The following is a 20,249-nucleotide window of genomic DNA, read 5'->3' on the forward strand; positions in this document are numbered from 1 at the left end:
GGAAGCATGGATTCTTCCAGGGTGTTCTGTTTGATCTGAGAACAGCCCAACAGCCTGTGGACGAAAGGTGCATCTGTTTCTAAATCACTGGCTTGAACCCTCAGAACAAAACTACCCTCACCTTTCATCTGTCTTCTTCTGCAGCCTTAAATTTCTGAATTGGCTGCCAGAAGAGACCATTCCCACTGTGTGGGAATTGCTCAAACTCCAGCTGAGAAAAAACCTGGCCTGTAAGTACCTGCTTCCTGCGCCTCCCTCCCAGCCGGCCGGATTTAGAAGCTGTCATTACTGGTAGTGAGGTGATAAATACAAAGCAGTTACCCACAGCAGAGAGAAGCCCATTCCTTCCTTCATTTCACCTTGAGAGAAGGCTGGCAGGAGACTGTTGTCCTCCATAGAACACTGCCAGAGTTGACAGACGTGGTTTTCCTGGCAGGCCCCGGTGAGTGTGCGGACGAGCCCTGCGATGCCTTCGTGGTGGAGGAGACCGAGCGAGGCTTCCAGTGCCGGCTCGAGGTTCCCAGCCCCTTGTACAAGTGAGCCTGTGATTTGTTGCATTTGCAGCCAGCTGGGGGAAGAAGTTGAGCTCAGAATATTTATTTTTGGAGGTTTGGATCTCTGGGATGTGCTCGGGGTTGGAGCGCTGGGGAAGGGGAAATTGGCACCACCTTGAAGTGCGGTTGGGCCTCGCTTGACTCCTCACCGGCCCCGTGGGAGGGACAGCAGGTGGTGCTTGCTGGCTGGCAGGAGAGGCTTTGAACATCTCTTCCCTTGAACATAAAAGCGTCAAGGAGGCTGGGAGAAGGAAGGGGAGGAAGAGCTGGAGCGAGCAGCCTGGCAGGGGGAAGTTTGTGGGAGCTTTCAGAGGAAGAACACATGACTGGAATTGGCTATTGACTCCAGTCCCTTGCTTACTGGGGAACCTGTAGTATTCAAAGTTTTATCTAGTTATTTTTGACAGTTTTATTAGTTAAATAGTTTTGCTGAAATACAGAGAAGGAAAAGTGGTCCATTGTGTATTTGGATGCTGGCAAATTACTACCTTGAGCAAAGCAAAAAGCAGAAAAAGAGCCCTTATTTCTACCTCAGCTGGGATAATGGGAAAAGAGATAACCCAGCTGATGGAGAGGCTGTGGTGGGCAGAGCTGTTGTGGCCCTACCAACTTATTTTAACTTAAACCAGTTGTGAGCCATAGCTCAACATTGTCCCAGGCTGGACATGTGTGAGGTCCTGGGGATCAGCTCTGTGCCTGCATGTGGAGCTGGGTGTGTGCCTCCCTCCAGCACAGAGACTCCAGCTCTGGACACACGTGGTGGAGAATGGCCCAGTGTCACTGTGTGAGGGAAACTCTTGCACTTACTGTCTCCAGGTACATCATTGGGAAGAAAGGGGAAACCAAGAAGAGGCTAGAAACAGAGACTCGAACCTCCATCAGCATTCCCAAACCTGGAGTGGAAGGAGAAATTGGTGAGTAGGATACACAAAATGGATGTGCTTCTTTCTGCTATTGCACAAGCAAAATTTAAGCAGGGAGGGGGTACTGGAGGTGTTTTCCCTTTAATTCCTATTTCTTACAAAGCCCTGACTCACTTTTTGGCCCTGGGAAAGTCACTTCACTTTTCTCCTGAGCTTATTTTTATTGTCTATAAATCCTTATTAAACAGTGTCAGGTTTGGGGTTTTTTTTTTTTTAAAGTCACTTCTAGGCCTTAAATAGCATGAGAACTTGGGTCCTGAATGTGTTGGTTTGTTTTTTGGTTTTTTTTTTTTTTGTTTGTTTGTTTGTTTGTTTTTTTTTAGTTTTGCTTATAAAATAGTATTCCATCAATAAGAAACTGAAATAAGCATTCAGAGAAATGCTTGTCTGTCTGTGTACAAAATAAACATCTGCACATGCTTTAATATGAGAAGAGCTGGGATGACATTTGTGACTTTCTGGTGCTGGCACTAGAGCCCAGCAGTGAGAGCAGAGCTTCTTGTACCATATGTTCCCTCTCATCACTTCCAGGGATTTAAAAAGAAAGGAGACCTTGCTCATCAGGGCTGACCCTTGTGGGTTCTGCCAGAGTGGGTATTTGGAGGGTTCCTTAGGGCATGCTCCAGAGATTTCTGGCACAGGGATGTTTGTGACAGAGCTATCCAGAGCTTTCCAGAGGAGGAAGTGCTGGGAGGATCCCACTGTGACGCTGCACAGGAACACGGTGGTGCTTCTCAAGGAGTGGGTCTTGACTTCTTCCCAAGAACTCTGAAGGACTGTTAGGAAGGTTGAGAGATGTTGAAAACATGGAATAATAGGAAGCCAAGGAAATTTTGCTCCTTGCTGTTCTTTCCTTTTGAGCTCAAGTGTTCTCTGTTTGGTGCCTTGAAGTGCATGCACAAATAACAGAGAGAGTGTTGATCCTTGATAGATTTCCATGGCATTTTCACTCTGACTGCCTATCTGAAGACTTGAAATAATGCTCTAGAAGTCTGAAGGGTCCCTGAATTGGTGGGCTCTCAGTGTTTTTTGGGCCCTCAGAGCAGAGGGATGCTTCTGATGGCATCACCCTGTCTTTGCTGCACAAAGCACAGCCGCGTCAGGCATTTTAAGTCAAGCTGGGAGTCTGGCAGGTTTTTCAGTGCATGGTTGGGGGTTTTGATTCCTGCTGCTTCCTTGGGAGGCTGGGACTAACAGCAGAGAGCTTCAGGGAAGCAGAGAGGCTGTTGATGCTGTGTTTGCCTGCAGTGATCACGGGGCAGCAGCGGAGCGGGGTCATCTCTGCGCGGACGCGGCTCGAGGTGCTCCTGGACAGCTTCCGCAGGAGACAGCCCTTCACACACTTCCTGTCCCTGCCCCTCAACCAGCCTGCCATCCAGCAGAACTTCCTGCACTTCAAGGAGGAGGTGCTGCTCAAGTGCTCAAAGGTAGGGATCCACATGAGGATTAGTGTGCTGTTGCATTTATTGGCATTTTCCTTGAAAATTTTCCTTCCTGTTCTGTTTCCTAGGAATGCGTTTTTCATAGGCCTTTTACTTAAGTTAGTGGGTCTCCTAGTGAATTCGTTGAGTGCTGTTGTGAAATTTTCTGAAAAGTGGAATGGTTTACTTAGATATCCTCCCATCTAGAAAAATCTCTACTAACAATTCACTACGTTTCAAAAGAGGGTTGTGGTTTTTGTTTTTAACAGGAAAGTCAGTAAATAATATAGTGGACCTGTCTACATTTTGTATGATTTTTACATAACCATGAAATTAGGTAAGAAGTTACAAATTTGCTGCTGCTTCTGTTTTACTTTCCTTTTGGCTCCTGCCAGTGCAGGAAGATGGGTGTCATTGCCAGAGCTGAGTGAGAATGACTTGGTAGCACATGCTGTCCTGCAAATCTCATCACTTCCCTTCTTCCCCAGGAGACTTTGTGCTGACAGCACTCCTACTTGCCTTCAGATCTTGTGTTGGGAGGAGCAGGAAATAGTTAGGCATAGGGAAATGAGGAAGAAAATGAAAGGAAAGCTCTGCATTGCCTGGTTTATTTTAGTGTGCTTCTAGGCTGACAGAAGTGGTGTGTCAGTGCACAGGGCTGGGCTGAGGAGAGGGAATGGTGTTATTAAATTGCCATGTCCTCTGTGTCTGCTGCAGGACATCTCTAGGCAGGAGAGGTCTCCCTGTGGCTGCTGCAGGTTGCATTGCAGGCACACTGCAGGGCTCTGTGGGCTGATACTCTTCACTTTCATCTCCATCACTTCTTCTGGTGCCTTGCTAAAGGGAAAATACAATCTTGCAGATAACACAGCTTAAGAAATTTAGTTTCCTGTGTCTTCATGCCATGGGTGTGAATTATCTGACATCTGGGGAGATATGAGTTCTTGCTCAAGTTCTCATGGTCACTTGCACGTCAGTTGTTTCATCTCCAAGAGCAGAAATGAGCTGTGTTTGCAGTCTTGTCTTTCCTGGCAGTCAGGATTTAAGCCCCTGTTCTCCTCCCAGCCACTTAATTCCTTGACACCTTAGGAGCTTTCTATCACCTGACATTAAATACAGCTGAAATTGGCCAGCAGTTCCAGGGATTAGCCAGTGCCATGCCAGGAGAACCTTTCCCTCAGGCTAGGAGGATGATCTCTCCTCATTAGCCAGCAGCACTACCTTTATTAAAGCTCACCTTGATTAAAGGAATGCCCTGCAGGCAGGGGGATGGAAACATTAGCCTGGGAAGGTGTAGGCTGGACAGAGAGTTGGGACCTGGGGCTGGCATCAGTGATAGCCTGGCTCCCTCTGTTGGTTTCTGCTTCCAGTCCTTGTGTGGGACACACCAGGGTACAGAGAGTGGCAGCTCTTTGAGGGGCTGGTGGCATTCACAGGGCTCTCTCTGTAGGGACACACCAGAGTACAGTGAGAGTGGCAGCTCTTTGAGGGGCTGGTGGCATTCACAGGGCTCTCTCTGTAGGGACACACCAGGGTACAGTGAGAGTGGCAGCTCTTTGAGGGGCTGGTGGCATTCACAGGGCTCTGTAGGGACACACCAGGGTACAGTGAGAGTGGCAGCTCTTTGAGGGGCTGGTGGCCTGCACAGGGCTCTGTAGGGACACAGCAGGGTACAGTGAGGGTGGCAGCTCTTTGAGGGGCTGGTGGCCTGCACAGGGCTCTGTAGGGGCTGCTTGTGCCATTGGCTCTGGAATGAGGCTGCTGATTTCAGCATGGGCTTTCTCTTGCCCTTTATTTCCTTCTGCCTGGGCTTATGGCTGCTGCAGTCCTTTCACCTGGCCCTCCTGGAGATCTGGCACTGCTCTGCCTGAAGGTTTGGCCTCCTGGACTCTGTATTTGATCCTCCTCCTCCTCCTCCAGCTGTCTGCCAGCAGGTCCTGTGGATCTCTGTGGTCCCTCCCTATGGCTTTGCCTGCTGCAGTAACCTCAGTCCATCCCATACCACCTGCTGGCTTCTGGCTGCTCTGGTGTTAGGGATGAGTCTTCCAAGGACCTTTCTAAGTCCTTTCAGTTTCTAAGATGTGTGTTTCATCCACCTTTGCAGGCAATGCTGTTGTTTGTGCTCTCCTGCAGTGTTTTTAGTCCTGCAGCACAACAGGCTCACCCAGGACCAGCCCTTCTCCCTGCAGAGCACTCGTTTTTCCTGCCTCCTTGGTGGGTTGCATATCTGCAGCCCTCCTCCATTGGTGATCCTACTTGCTCTCCAAACCCCTCCTGATCTTGTCTGTCACATTGTGTCTCTTGTTTACTCTTAAATGTCAGCTTGCATCTCTGGGGGGAGGGGGGTTGTCTGCCATCTCCTAAAAACATGTTCACAGACTTTGTGCATTCCTCAAGTGCTGGCAGTCACATTTGGAAGGAGCTGCCTGCAAACCTTCACATGCTCCTTGTCTCAGAAAAGTGCAGCAATCCAGCCTTGGTCAGAGAAGTGCTGAGACCAAGTACTGGCCATGTACATCTTTCCTCCTCCTGCCTGTCCTTCTGTCTGTCCTGCAGTTTTTGTTGTGTGTCTGGACAGCTCCAAGTCCCATAAGGGCCTGAAATGTTCCTGGCACTGCTTACATCAGCTCTAGAGTTTCAATTTTCAGTTTGAAATGTAGAACTCAGTCAGTAACAGGTATTCAGGGGGTTGCATATGCTTAGCCTAGGAATATATAGTGCTTTATTTTTCTGCCCTTCCTTCTCCTGGTATTAGCAAAAGGGTTTCTAGATATATTTATTGCTTCCTGTTAGTTGGGGAGTGCAGTGCAGCCCCATGCCTCTCTCAATCACTCCTCCAGCCAGTAATGCCACTCTAATACCACTTTATCTCACAGCAGGGTCTGCTAGAAAGCACATCAGTAATGAAAAACAGTAATTCAGAACTGTGCCTCACAGAGCAATAAAAGAGCTTATAGATTTGTCCAAAGCAATGGGATTTCTCAGAATACTTGAGGAAATCTGAATGGGTTTCAGTGACAGAAGTGGGGTGTTTCTCTACCTGGTGCAAAACATCACAGAATGAGGTGAACTTCAGCCTTTGAATGAAGGATAATAATGGCAAGGAAGGGAAAGGAGCAGGTGTGTGTGTGTATGTTGTGTGTGTGAGAATCTCTTCTGGCCATTGAGCATTTGTGAGGGACTCTCTTTCTCTCTGAAGCAGTTACCATGACAACCATTCATTTATATTTTATAGCATTTTGTTGGTAGGTATATGCTTTCTAAGTTTCTTTTTGTGTGTGTGTCTTTAAATGTTTTTATAAGATAAACCTTGTGCTGAAATACAGAACACTTCAGGTGTTGTTCATGCTGTACAGGTCAGGGTTGGCAGGGAAATGAAGCAGGGCTGAGGGGAGGTTCTTTTAGGTTAATTTAATCCAAGTATGGGGAGGTGGCTCACCTGGACAAGCTCATCACTGATGTGGTGCAGTGGGAGGTCTGGGCAGCTGGATGACCTTGGAAGTCTCCTCTCTCTCACAATCATGTAGGTGTGAGAGTGAGGAGAGCTGAGATGTCTGTTTGAGCATGCAGGTGGAAAAGGGAAGAGACTTTGCAGAAACATTGCTGTGAAAAATCACAGTTGGGTCTTTGAGAGCTGTGCAGCGTTTGCAGACTGAACAGGCTGCAGCTGTAGTAGGGAAAAGAAACATGATTGCTGTCATATATGGCAACCTGTAAATACCAAACATTGCTAATGAGGTGTTTTATCTCAGAGTGGAAGGGACAGAAAGTGGGAGGGGTTTTGGAGCCTGTAGCTCTTCAGTCAATCCTGTGCAAATACTGTTTTCCTGGCTCACTCCTTTGTTTGTGCATCAGGGTGGCACAGGGCACATAGCTGGCATGCAGCATCCTGCTCTTAAGGAAAAAAATCCTGAAAAACATAAATCTGTCTGCAAACATTGGGAGCTCTTAAAACAGTAGAGAGGGCAGGGCCAGGGTGGAAGAGCTAAGGAGCTTGATCCCTGGGCTGAAGTGTGTTGGAATTTAGGGTTTCCCTACTACAGGGTCTTACATTTGGAGGGACAACGTGCTTGGGCTTTGCAAGGGGTTGGAGATCCCAGATAAAACCCTTTCTGTGTTCCTTCTAAAGAAGGAGAGCAGAGATAGAAGTCTTTGGTAGCAGGAGGGTGAAAAAATGACTGAGTGGAAATGAGTTGAGTTTTTTTGACCATGGCAGGGCAGTGTTAGGGAGAGGCATAAGCTGAAAAGGACAGTCATCACATATGGATAGTGCATAAAGGGATTATTCTTCCTGCCTTTCAATGCATCCTAAAGAACCCAGGTTTGAACAGTAAATTTTTGTAGAGACAATAGGGCAGGTTCCCCTGAGGTGACTCAGTGATTGCTGATCACACATCATGATCTGGGATTGGAGTAATTGAGTTCCAGCCTTTTTGCATCCTGGTGAGCAGCATCCAGCCAGGAAGGGCTGCTCAGACACCCCCAGGAACGTTGGCTGCTCCAGGGAGAGCCAGCTCTGACGCAGCATCTATTTTATGTGTGGGAGAAGTGGGATCTGCTGGCCTGTGAAAGAGTAGGGAGTGTAAGCAGGGTTTTGAGGAGCTGCCTGAAATACTAGGGAGTAAAGCAGGAGGATTATGTAGGTCTGGGCCTGCTTGCTGTGCACTGCTCTTCCCTGCTGAGCTCCCCAGCAGCAGTAGTGTGGCTCGTGGAGGTGACGTGCCATCATTTGTCAGCTCAGCCCACACTCAGGTGTTGAAAACCTCAGGGGAAAATGCTGCTTTTGGGGCAGGGTCATGTTTACAGCACAAATTGTGCTGGGGCAGAAAATGAGGGCAGGGCTTTGGCTTTCTGAGCTGCAAAGGGCTGTGTTGCTGTACCTCATCTGTGCACTCTGTGACCTCGGCTGGTTGTCCGTGGCAAAGTTAAATCAAACCTTCTCCCAGTTTCTGTTACCCAAGCTGCTTTTTTGTGAAGGGCCAAATATTCTCTGAGTGCAGATATCACTGGAGAAAAAAAGGCTGACAAAGAGAAATCATGTCCTGTCATGCATGGGAACAGCAGCATGAATTAAAGGAAGCCACAAAGCTTTTACTGCAGGGAGGGGAAGGTAGGAAGAAGTGAGATGGGGCCATCTCTGGTGTTTGCCAGGCTGTGGCTGCTGGAGCAAGCCCCTGGCCTCTGTTTTGCAGCCTGCCTTGTCCCTAGTCCAGCTCATAAGCTGTGCTGTAAAGAAGGGTCTGCATGTAGTCATTAGGCATGAAAAATGCTGAGTGAGATGTGGGGCATGAAACTCTTGACAGGCTGAGATACTGCAGCATTTAAACGTCTGAAAGGTTTTATTTCAAACTCTGGAGCACAGTAGAAACTTCAAAGCTATTGTTCTCAGCTGGTGCACCCTTTTCAGATGCAGAAGGGCTTCCATGGCCTGGCAGCTTGGCTTCTTCTGGAGTTAAAATTGGAGGTTATTTAATGTGCTGATGGGAAGCGGCCACTAAGTGGAAATAATTGTTTTAATGTGAGTGTGTTAACCATCCTTGAGGTATTTTTATAAGTATCCTAGAACAGAATTGCATGTTTCTTAAAGCTGGATGCAACCACTGCTCCACCTGGGAGCAGTTCCTCCCCAGCAACAACACGCAGCTCTTCTTATAAAGGGAATTTAAACTTAATTCACCTCAGCAAACTATAGGGTGTATGGGAAGAAGAAAAGTATAATTATCAGAGCTGGTATTAGCTGTGCTTCTGTTGGGAGGTGCAACCTGTGTTTAGACGGGATTTAGAGACCATTTAGAGCTTGTCACTACAGCTGGTCTCAGCTTTATTGCACAAGAAATGGATTGAAGTTTTAAATCCGAACTGGCTTTTGTTGAGTTCATTGCTGGTAGCAGATGCTGCGTTGACACGTGTGGAAGTCTCCTCCCAAAAAACCCCATACAAGTGAGTGTTGCAGGTCCTGGGTACCAAGTTACAGCCTGCTGTCCTGATCTTCCAGGCTGCTGTTGAGCAGCTCTGATGGAAGAGCAGGCAGGGAGCTGTGGTGGGACTGCAGCTCATCTGCCAGTGCTTCCTCACAAAGCCTGGGACATTTTCAACTTCAGGTCATTACCAACCTGACCAGAGATAAAGGGATTGATGCCAGTAACTTGGTACCTGCTTTCTGTAGTGTTTATCCCTGTGGTGGAGCAGGGTGTGTGTGGATGAGGTAAGACACCTGTATGTGTTGGATTGATTTGTAGGATCACGGGGTCAGCAGCAGCCTGTTCCAGAACCCTGCAAAGCTTCACCTGACTATCGGGACGCTGGTGCTCCTGAATGAACAAGAGATCCAGAGAGCCTGTGACCTCCTGCAGCAGTGCAAAGAGGACTTTGTGGAGTAAGTGGTGGGAGAGGGATGTCATCAGCAAGGCCTGGAGAGAGGGGAAAGCAGCACTCTGTCTTGACGAGCAACAGCGAAGAGAAGAGCAGCTCAGTAGTCTTCTCTCAACTCTAGAAATTTAGAAAAATTTAGAAATGTTTTGAAACATTTAGAAATGTTTCAAATGGGGCAGTAGAAATCACTGAGCAGCCACAGAGAGCCTTACAGCATCTGTAGCTCAGCTCAGACCCTCAGCATTCCCTGGAAACCTGCTCTGCTCACTTCCCCTCCTCACGTGCATCCCCGTTCTTTGTGCCTGAGCAGTTTTTGCCGCTGTCCCCTGCCTGCAGCAGAGGGAGGGCTGAGCTCCCTTACCTTTCACGCTGCCTGCAGTGGGCTCTGGCTCTGGCACTTCCCTCCTGCCTCAGAGCAGATGCTGAGGTGTCCTTGACACACATTCCTGGCCGAGGGGAGCCATCAGGAGCCCTGTGAGCAATCAGCCTGAAAGTGTCCGTGCTGCTCACGGCTGCCTCGCTGCCTGTTAACACCCAGCTGCAGATGTTGGGGCTTTGGCTGCAAATGTGCTCCAGTGACACCTTAATTAGCTTATCTCTGGTCAGCTTAGTAATTGAAGATGGCCTGAGGGGGTGGTTTATTTATTTATTTCTGCAAAGCCTTTGCACACAGAGCACGGATCCCTTGCATTCATTTATTTGCTGCCTCGGTGCATGAAGAATTGGCCACGCTGTGCCAGCTAATATCTGTGGGAATTAATGCATGGCCAGAATTCATACCTCTGCCTTTAAAAGGATGGCTCCAGTTCAGCTGTTGAACAGAAATGCAAGTGTGTTTCCAGGGGGAGGCTCTGAATGCAATATTTGGAAAGTGCCAGCTTCCACATAAGTGGATTGAACAGATGCCGAGAAAATCATTGCTCCCTGTTTCCTTTAGTGAAGGGGGAATCAACACTTGAAGGTAACCTTTAGTATATTTCCCCTTCCACACCCAAGTAAATATACTTGGAAAATTAATTAGGCTCCCTTCCACCTACATAAACCTTCATTAGCTTTCATTTCCTTTTCTGAAGTGCAGGCAGTGCCCTCTGAAGGTAGCTGTGACCATTTTGACCCTTTTTAGAATATGTGACCTTTAGTGCTGTTAATTTGGTGTCCATAATAGTACATTTGTGCTGTTTCCCTCCCAGTGACTATACTGGGAAGGGAAAACACACTGCTTATTTCACTTGGGAATCTTTGCTGAGCACCTCAAAAGCTGAGCAGGAGTGAGCAAGGTCAGAGCAAAGTCACACTCACCTTGTTAACTTGTGTTTGTTACATCTGCCTGCCAAGACACTCCCTGTTCCTTCCACAAGCCCTGGGTGTTGAACAAGGCTTCACTTACAGGGAGCACTGGCTGTGGCCCCAGCCTCCCAGGATGGTAGAGGCAAGGAGGCAGAGTGTTGGGAAGCAGATACACTCTACAGGGCGTTTGCAGGTGTGGGAGTGCATATTATATCCTGCATGAAGAGCTGGAGCTGATTTTAAACCAGCTCTGTTTACTGGCTGGATGTTGCACTCAGAGCTGTGTTCTGTATCAAGTGCCTTTCCCAGCAAAAATCAGAGACTTTATGGTTGGTCTTTTCACAGGGAGGCAGGAGCCTCTCTGGAATGAGAACTTGAACCATTTCCTTCTGCTGGGTTTCTGACATGTGGATGGAGATCTCCATGTTGGGGTAGCCTGTGAGCACTGACAAGTTGACTTAATGTGTGTCTTCTGAAACACCAAATGTATGAACTCAAACTCTTTTACCACTCAGGGTGACAAGGCAATAGCAGCAATAGGCTTTTGAGTTTTAGGAATTAGGGAGACTTTTTGAGTTTGGGTTTTTGCAGTGCAAACAAGCTGAAAAATAGGGGACAGAAAAGAACTACTGAGTGGAGTTCACTGCCCCATAGGCTCTGTGTAACATTTGAGTCCCACTTAACATCAAATTTGTGTCTCACTACAGCAAAAAGAGTAATCTCATTCCCATAGTAAACCCAAATATTTGGTATGTGCACAAGGAGCACTATGTGTTGCATTTCAAGAGCTGGTGTGATGTTTTTCTTTTTAACATTAGGAATTTCTTGAATTTTAGCCAAATTACTGGAGGCCAGCCCCTGACAGTGGAGGTGGCAGGAGTGGAGTACATGAACGATGACCCTGCCATGACAGATGTCCTTTATGCCAAAGTCCACATGAAGGATGGCTCAGACAGGTGAGTTCCCTGTGCTCCTGTCTTTCATTCCTCCCCAGAGTGCCAGGGAAACCCTCTGGAGCTGGTGGGTGTTCCTGGCAGTCCTCAGGCCAGCAGTCACCAAGATGAAGTCATCCTTGCTTCCTGAAGCAGTTAAGGCAGTGATGTGTTTGCTCTTTAACTCAGTCCCTGGTGCTGCAGCTGAAGGATGTTATTTGTTTCTGCAGCAGTCTGTCAGGGTGAGTGATGGAGTCACAGCTCACACAGGCATAAGATGGCCAAGGAGATACTCTGAGATGACTTAGAAGGCAGGAGGATTTGGCCTCTACTGTCTTGTTCCCAACCTGCAGTCCAGATTAATCTGGACAGCCTGGTGTGTTCTATTCTGCAGCACTTAATTATTCTTAAAACCCAGTTAACCCAGAAGGTCCTCAGAAGAGCATGACCTGATTACAGAGTTGGTTTGTGTGTCTGCAGCAGCCTGGAAGGGTGCTGGCTGTGAAATGCCTTTGGGAGCTGCTGCTGCAGGATCTTGAAGCCTGGTTGGTGTCAGCTCCAGTGTTTGTGCTGTTCACCACTGTGGCTGATGGCTTCAGCTCCACAAACAGCCCTGCCCAGGATGTGGCAGTGTCTGGACAACTTTCCTTCATCTTGTTTTTGACAAGGACTACATCACCAGTGGCAGCACCATCTTTTCTCTTGGTGCTTTCTGGAAGACTGAGGAAACATGGATGGGGCTTGGAGCATCCTGGTCTGGTGTCTCTGGTGTCTCTGCCCATGGCAGGGTTTGGAAGCAGCTGATCTTTAACACCTCTTCCAACCCAAACCACTGTAGATTCTGTGATTAACAGAAGAGCTGATGTACTCAGTGCTGCTGGTTGCCAGAAACAGGGAAGGGGAGTAGCCAAAAGAGCTTTACCTCCTGTCTCTGAGCCTCAGCCTCCTCCCTGCCTGACAGCACTGCCCTTTTGTTGTGTGTTCCCATTGCAGAGGACGGCAGGAGCTAGCAGAGGAGCATGGAGCAGTGCAGCTGGAGGAGGGAGGCTGTGAGCAGGGACTGGCTCAGGGAAGAAGGGATGTGTTCTGGCATATCCTTGCCCTGAGGGCTGAGGAGATGGTGAGGGGGGGCCCTGCTTAAAACCACACTTTGGCAGCTGTGTTGAAGTCAGAGATCGGAAGTGGGATAAGGAAATGAGGGGGAAAATGAAAAATGCAAGAACTGCTGAGAGGCAGTAGGAATTGAAGTATTTTCTTGGCTCTTCCACTTTGAAGTCTGTCCTACCCTGGAAGAGGTGAGATAAAAACAAATGGGGCAGGTGGGGAACCAGGGCAAGGCAGAGATCAGCCAGGAGCCAGAGCACAGGGAGAAAGAGCAGGAGCACTTGGAAAGATGAGATGGAGACAGACACTGCATGACCCAAATGTCCTTTGGTGGGTATTGCTGTAGAGAGTATCTAAAATACCAGCTCTGGGCCTCTTCTCCTGAGTCACCAAGCTCTGGCTCTCTCTGAGGTGCAATGCTTGCCAGTCTGGTTGCATCTGAAAATAAATCTGCGGCCTGAGGAGCTGGGAGAGGAATCCTGTGGAGCACAAGCAGGGCCTGAATTGACAGTGATGTCTGCCTGCCTCTGGGGACAGCTGGAATTGTTGGTACTTGCACCCTGCTCTGTTTCAGATGCCAGCTGTGCCCTGTGTGGTGAGAACACACTCAGGCATAATGCTGGAGAAAGTGCTGATGTGCATCAGGGCTGGCAGAGCTGCTTTGGGCAGGGGAGAGAAGTGAGGACTTCAAATCCACCTGGCCTTGAGACTGCAAACAGCACTCCCCACCCCCCAAGAAAGGACTGATGCCTCCACTGTCCTTCACAGAGATCTGTTAGCTGAGGTTTTTAACAAAACCAGACCTTGTGCTTTGCATGGCACCTGGAAACTGCCAGGATTCTCTCCCACAGCATCTGTTTTGCTTTTTGCACAGCAGCAGGCTCAGAGAGGGCCAAGCAATTTGAAGTTTTAATCCTTGGCCCAGGCTGGTCCTGCCCTCACCTGCAGATTATTTCACAGACTAGGCTGAGTTGGAAGGGGCCCATCAGGGTCATTGAGTCCAGCTCCTTGCTCTGGCCAGGACACCCCAACAACACCACTCTGTCCCTGAGAGTGGTGTCCAAGTGCTCCTGGAGCTCTGGCAGCCTTGGGGCCAGTGCCAGTTCCCTGTTCAGTGCCCCATGACTATCTGGGTGAAGCACCTTCTCCTGATACCATTTACCTTGCACTTCTCCCCTTACATAGTTCCTTAGCTATTAGCAAGCATCCAGAAAAACATTTAGCTTTGCAGAGAGAAAAAAAAAAAAGGTATTTTTGTATTGATGGAGAGCAGCTTTTCCTTCCTTTGAGATTCCAGCAGACATTCTGTTGGGCCAGCAGTGATTATAAAGAGAGGACAAATGGTGATGTCTCCAGAAAGCCCTGCTTTGTTTTCTGGCCTGTGACACAGGTCATTGCTGAGCAGCTCCTTGAACCTGCTGAAACCTGCTGTGCCTTGCTGAGGGAAAGGGGGAAGCAGTTTCTGAGCTGCAAGGCCAATACCAGAGGAGAGCAGCAGCCACGTGGCTTCCTGTGCTGGATCAGAGTGCTGCAGCCTGTGCTAGAGAGAGGTGTGTGCCTTCCTGTCTCATGCAAGATGTCCTGTTAGCTCTGTGTAGTTCCTGGCATGGCTGAGGGGTGGAGTTCCTTCCTGATCTTTGGATGATCTTGATCAGCTTAAGCTGTAAAGCAGGAGATTTGATTTATCCTGACTTAGCTTGCATAACTGCAGACAGAATTAGGGGTTGGCAAGCCCTTCTGCACATATAATGGCTCAGACTGAAAGAGGGATCATGCTCTGATGCCTCCCACATGGCAAATAATTTCCATTATAATTCATTCTAATTTGTTTTATTTCCTTGATTAACTTTATAACGTAATAAAGCACCATTTTCACTTGAGCTATTCTCTGTTAATTTGTTTTAGTATTGTCTGTAATGATATTCATTTCATCTTTGTCATTGCTAATTTTAAAAATCACTGAAGTAAAGCCAGAAAATAGTAAAAAGCCGTGACAATTGGTAGTTTGAGAGTCTTGAAATGGTCACATGGGGGCTGGCAGCCCGTGAGGGGCAGCCCAAAGCCAGCAGTGGGGTCAGAGCTGGCATCCAGAGCATGGCAGCCCCAGGCTCTGGGGACAGGCCATGCTCTGCCACAGCTGAGACACCATGGTGGGATCTCACAGAGCAGAAAGCTCTCCAATCCCTGGGACGTGCTGGGGGCAGCTCAGATTCTTCTGCACACACTGAACACCCTCTGGAATTATTTTCAGAAATGGGAAGCTCTCATTCTGGCATATCCTCTCCACCTTTGGTAAGAATCAGGCACTGCAGAAATTTTTTGGGCACAGCAGCAGCCTGGAAGCTCCTTCAGCTCCTTAGACATGAGCACAGTGCTCTGATCCCTGCTCCTGCTGCCTGTCCTAGGATGGGTCGGCCCTCAGATCCTGAGAGTCAAGGCCAGACACAAAGGTGGGAGTTAAGTCCTTGGATTTTGCTTGCTCAGTAGCTCCAAAGCTGGAGTGCTCACCAGGATGTGCTGGCAGGGTTTGTGGCCCTGTCACCACGTTCTGGGCTCTCCCAGACAGCAAGCCCAGGGGTGGGTTGGTTATCTGGGGCAGAGAGGAGCCAGGCTGCAGCAGTCCCTGAGCACGTCCTGGGAGCCAAGGTGCCTAAACCCCTGCGGGTGTGCAGATTTTAGCATTTGCAAGGAGAGTCACATTGTGTTTCCTGGCAGTAGGAAGATGCATCCTTCAGCTCCCAGTAACATCTGTCACTGTGAGTGAGCTCTCTGCTGTGCTAAATCTGCCCTTCCTCGTGGAATATTTGCAGCAGAAGCGATCACAGAGGAAGCTTTGTGCAACAATCAGAACTTCTTGCATTAGAGCTGAATGCTGATGCCTCTGCTCGCTTTCCATCAGGGACTGGCTCCCTTTCCTGTGTGCAGGCAGAGACTTCATTTCACACTTGCTGCCCTTCTGGCTGAAAAGCCCAAAGCTGATGCTGCAGAGGCTCCTTGTTTCACGTGGCCCTGTTCTTTCCCTTTGCTTCCCAGGTTGCAGATGCTCGCTGATCAGCTGGTGGAGCGCTTTGTGGCCTCTGGCCTGATGCTTAAAGAGTGGGACAGGGTGAAGCTGCATGCCACAGTCATGAACACTCTCTTCAGGAAAGATCCAAGTACGTAGAGCCTTCATCCTTGCTGCTAAATGCATTTAAAGTAGTCCCTTTGCTCAGCAGATGCTGTTGTTTGCTTTATCACCGTGGTTTTTCTTACTTACAGGGCTGGGGGGAAGATATCTGCAGATAAAACCCAGAAGAAAATAAAGCAATGAACAAAAGTCATAGGTTCAAAACCTTGGCACCCTGTAGCACTGCTAGGGAAAAATATGTTCAAGTAGAATCATAGAATGTCCTGAGTGGGAAGGGACCCACAAGGATCATCCAGCCCAGTTCCTGGCCCTGCCCAGGACACCCCACAATCCCACCCTATGCCTGAGAGCGTTGTCCAAACACTCCTGAAGCTCTGACCATTTCCTGGGGAGCCTGGTCAGGGTTCCCTCTGGGCAAAGAACCTTTTCCCAATATCCAACCTCCCCTGGCACAGCTCCAGCAATGCCCCTGGGTCCTGTCCCTGGTCTCAGAGAGCAGAGCTGCTCCTGCACTGCCCTTTGGGAGGAAGCTGCAGACCCTGATGAGGTCTCCCCTCAGTCTCCTTCAGGCTGAACAGAGTAGGTGACCTCAGCCACTCCTCATGGTGGTGAGATCTTGGGCTCTCTGTGTCCCAGTGTTAAATTGAAACTGGGTAACAACTCCATGTGTTGTGCTGACCTTCAAACAAGATGAAAACATAATCCTCTTTGGTTAACTTAGAGACTGCCCATTTCTTTAGGAAAGTGATTCCATTGTCTTTCTCCTTAAATCAGATGCAGACAGATGAATGTGATGCGAAGCTGAATGTGAGCTATTCTTGAGTGTATGGCGTCTGCTGTCTCTGCCAAAAGATTGTCTGCTCTGAGCTGTCTCTAGCATCACTCTGATCACATTACTTTATAAAGCAGCCCTGAAAGCATCATCCTTGGGGAGGGGCAGTGTGTTACAGCCTGGTTCTCCATGTGCAAACATGCATGCTCTGGCCCCTGTGCCCTGCAATAGGTTGTGTCAGGAATTCTTTAGTTGTTGCCTCTCTGAATCTCTGCAGGGACAGTGATAACAGCAGGTGATTTGTGTCATTGTCTTCTGGGCAGGTTTGTCTCTGACCGCTGCTGGATTCAAACAAGCACACCCAGGGTGCAGAAACCCTGTAAAGATGGGGCTCTCAAGCTGAGCCCTGGAAATGTGACCCTAGAGTGCTGCTATGGCTCTGCACATGGGCAGCTGGGTCTGGCACCCTGAGTCTATATTCTGCACAGCCCCGTGAGGCACGAGAGGCATTCAGACACAATGGGGAGAGCGTTCCGCCAGCATTCCACAGGCAGCCATAGAAGTCTCTTTGTATTCCATACAGGATTTGAACAGCAAGCTGGATGTGAGGGGGACTTCATAGTTAATGATGGAGATGAAAAAGAAATACTGAATATATTCACTGAGTGAGGCAGAGGTGCTGTGGAAGGCACAGATCATGTACTTGGGGATTATATAAAAACCCAGCCGTGCTCTGGGGAAATGGATCTCAGATGTAGGCTTTTGGCAGCTGCTGTAGGCCTGGGTTGCTATTCTGAATGTCTGTGTGTGTGTGTGGCTGTGTGCCCACCCCACAGAAGCATCCACAGCACACGTCAGGTGCAGGCAGCACAGGTTTGTGTCGGGGCTGTCCCCATCCCGCCTGGCACTGTGCTGGCATGCTCAGCCTGGGATCTGGGGCTGTTCCAGGCCATGCAAGTGCTGTCTCACACCCTGCCATGGCAGGATGAGGGATGAAAACGAGCCAGAGAGAAGCAGGTGTGTTGCACTGAGCAGTCAGCCCTACAGAATCACCACAGCAGTAGCTGTGATTTGGGGCCTTTCCTCCAGGTAACAGAGGTGATCCCCATAGAGGCACCAGCTCCAGCCCTTTTCCTCCTAAAATCCAAGTGGAAGTGGGGTTTTTTTGCACTGAGAACCAGGCAAAGATGGTTTATTAGCTGGCAGCTGACTTTGGGGAGGGACAGAGTGGGGGGTGAAGTACAGCACACAGAGTTCTCCCATCTGAAGCTCATTCTGCTGCTGGCTTTTCTCTCTACAGCTGAAGAACGAAACAACACAATGCCTGGTAAATCATCTTTCAAGGAGCGGGAGTCATTTAATGGCCAAAATATCCTCAAGGTCAGTATGAAACAATTAGGGAAATGGAGCCAGCCATGGATATTGTATAGCCAGAAGAGGTCGAAACACCTCTTCTAGACTGCTTTTGCCTTGGGCTTATGGGATCTCCAGGGGCTTGGGGGGGTGGGGGGAATCTGTTTAGACAATAACCAGTCCAGATCACTGGTAATTGGGAGCATTAGAGTATTTAACAGGAGCATTCCTGGAGCTGCTGAGGCTCAGAGCAGGGATATGAAGCACGAATGCTAAGTGGGTGTTCGTGTTGTCGTTTACTTCGCTCCTGTTTTACCCTGGAGACTCAGGCTCGAGTTGATTCTCAGCCCACCAGAAAGAAGCACTTGGTTGCTCTTGTTCTACTCATATATATTTATGAAACTAAACCCCACTCTCATTTCACTTACTCTTTTCTTTTTGGGTTTTAATCTCTGCTATTGATTTGCTCCAGAAAAATACTGGGTAGTGGTAGGGAATCCCACCAGGATCCGAGGGCTTTGGCAGTGATCAGAGGTTAGAAAACAAGATCCCCCAGACTGTGGAGGTTGGGAAAGGCTCAAAGAGGGGGAGCATGCTGGAGACTCCCAGGCTTTGCCAGCCAGGGTTGGGGCTGCAGGCAGCCTCTGCTGCTCATCCAGATGGCTGTGGCAGACTGATGCTGTGCTGCTTGACCCCTGCAAGTGTCCAGAGAGAAAAGAGATGCACAGAGGAGCAGAAATGGAAAACAGCACCAGCGTGTAAGCGAATCTACAATCCTCATTGTGTGAGAGGATTTGGTGCAGGCAGCTCTGATAAGAGGGAGCGAGGACAATGCATGGATACATTTGGGAAGGGTAAGAAGATATTCTGGCAATGAAGATACATGAGAAAGGATGCAGGCTGGGTGGGAACTGGACAACTCAGAAGGACTTTAGAGCCCTCCCAGAGGAGGGGAAGAGTGAGCTTTTTTTGTATTTACAGTCTTAATAATGTATCAGGCACTGGATGCAGGGGGATGTGAAGGCAGGGAGTGGAACTGATTGATCTGTGTGCAGAGGACAAACAAAGGGACAAAATTAGGTTAAGCTCTCATTGTCCTCAAACGGTCTGTGCGAGCGTGGTGTCATGACTCAGCGTCACCACATGTTGAGTGTGCAGTGTGAGACTGCAGTATTGCAAGCTGGAGCAGGGAAGCCACAGCCCTGGTCCCTTTCTTGATGTGATCTGCAGTTTTGGATAGCTCCCAGTGTTGGGAGAGGCAGCTCTGAAAGAGGGAGATTTGTGTCAAGAGCCCTGAGTGCCTGCAGTTCTCTGTTTTCTCCACGTTTGCCTTCACTCCTTTCTCCTGCTTCTGTTAAAGTTGTCCTCCGGCTTCAGAGCCACATAAAATCAAACTGTGGGTCTTCCTCCGTGCTCTCATCCCAAAGTGTGTGTGATTGGGACGGTATTAACGATGCTCCCTCTGCTGGTCACACCGTTTGTGGGGTCTGAGGATATGGAGAAGGGTCTTACGGTGCACGGTGCTTGGAAATGCAACCACTCTCCTTCCGAGGCTACTTCTTATTCTTGATGCTCTCGGGAATACGAGCCCGATGCATTTTTAAAGCTCCTAATTGATTTTGTACTGATGTAGCCAAAAGAGCTGCTGGCTGTTTGGACTGCTGGTAATTACTTCAAAGCATGTCTTGCCACAAGAAATGTCATCCTTCTCTCCCACCTCCACTACATTTCCTAACCTGCCCGCTTCGTATTTCCCTTTGGTCTCCCACGTGCCTGCAGCAGAACGCCCGTTGGCATTAATTAATTACATGAGTCATAAATAGCTCCAGGCTCCTTACCGGAGGAGCCCAGCCTCAGTGAGCCACTGATGCATTCCAGCATGACCTTGCAGGGATGCGCCAGCTCCCTCCCAGCCTGCTTTTATATCCATTATTTATCTTCTGCTGGGGAGGCTGCCCTCTCACAAAGTGGCTTCATTAACTTTTGCACCAGGATCTAAAGGAAGGGCTGTTAATGAATATGGCTGCACTTAGGCAGGCTGGTGGGAGGGAGGGCCATGTGCCCTGCATGTGATTCCAGGCGGTGGGACTCTGTGATAGCTCTGCTGAGTGGCTGTGTTCCCACTTGGAACGCTAACAAAGCATGGCTGCTGGTAGGAGGGGAAGTGGGAAAACTCAGGTTTCATCACTCTCATTCCCATTGTGCTGCCCTGTAGGGCCAAAGGCTCAGGGCAGGACTGGAGCTGTCGGGGCACAGAGCAGGATGGGAGTGCTGTGGCTCTGCTGTTCCATGGTCAGAGCTGGGGTGTGTGTTTGTGTGTGTGTGTGTGCAGATGTGCTGGCAGCACATGTTTGCTGATAACATGCCTGCGCTACACCAGGCTCCAGCTGGTATTTTGCTTTCA

General features: G+C 49.0%; 1 protein-coding gene across 1 annotated transcript in view; it reads left to right on the top strand.

The window, feature by feature from the left end:
• The window catches only part of ASCC1 (activating signal cointegrator 1 complex subunit 1), a 35,250-nt gene that overhangs the window by 2,478 nt on the left and 12,523 nt on the right, over nucleotides 1-20,249 (top strand). The window contains exons 3-9 of the mRNA XM_071438476.1: nucleotides 437-536; nucleotides 1,371-1,468; nucleotides 2,726-2,904; nucleotides 9,138-9,274; nucleotides 11,394-11,513; nucleotides 15,627-15,748; nucleotides 17,793-17,872. Coding sequence (XP_071294577.1) covers nucleotides 437-536; nucleotides 1,371-1,468; nucleotides 2,726-2,904; nucleotides 9,138-9,274; nucleotides 11,394-11,513; nucleotides 15,627-15,748; nucleotides 17,793-17,872 — 836 coding nt within the window. The remainder of the gene's footprint in view (nucleotides 1-436; nucleotides 537-1,370; nucleotides 1,469-2,725; nucleotides 2,905-9,137; nucleotides 9,275-11,393; nucleotides 11,514-15,626; nucleotides 15,749-17,792; nucleotides 17,873-20,249) is intronic.

Source organism: Agelaius tricolor, unplaced genomic scaffold (genome assembly GCF_023055355.1).
Source record: "Agelaius tricolor isolate 1412-34295 unplaced genomic scaffold, bAgeTri1.0.p SCAF_13, whole genome shotgun sequence".
Taxonomy (NCBI): domain Eukaryota; kingdom Metazoa; phylum Chordata; class Aves; order Passeriformes; family Icteridae; genus Agelaius; species Agelaius tricolor.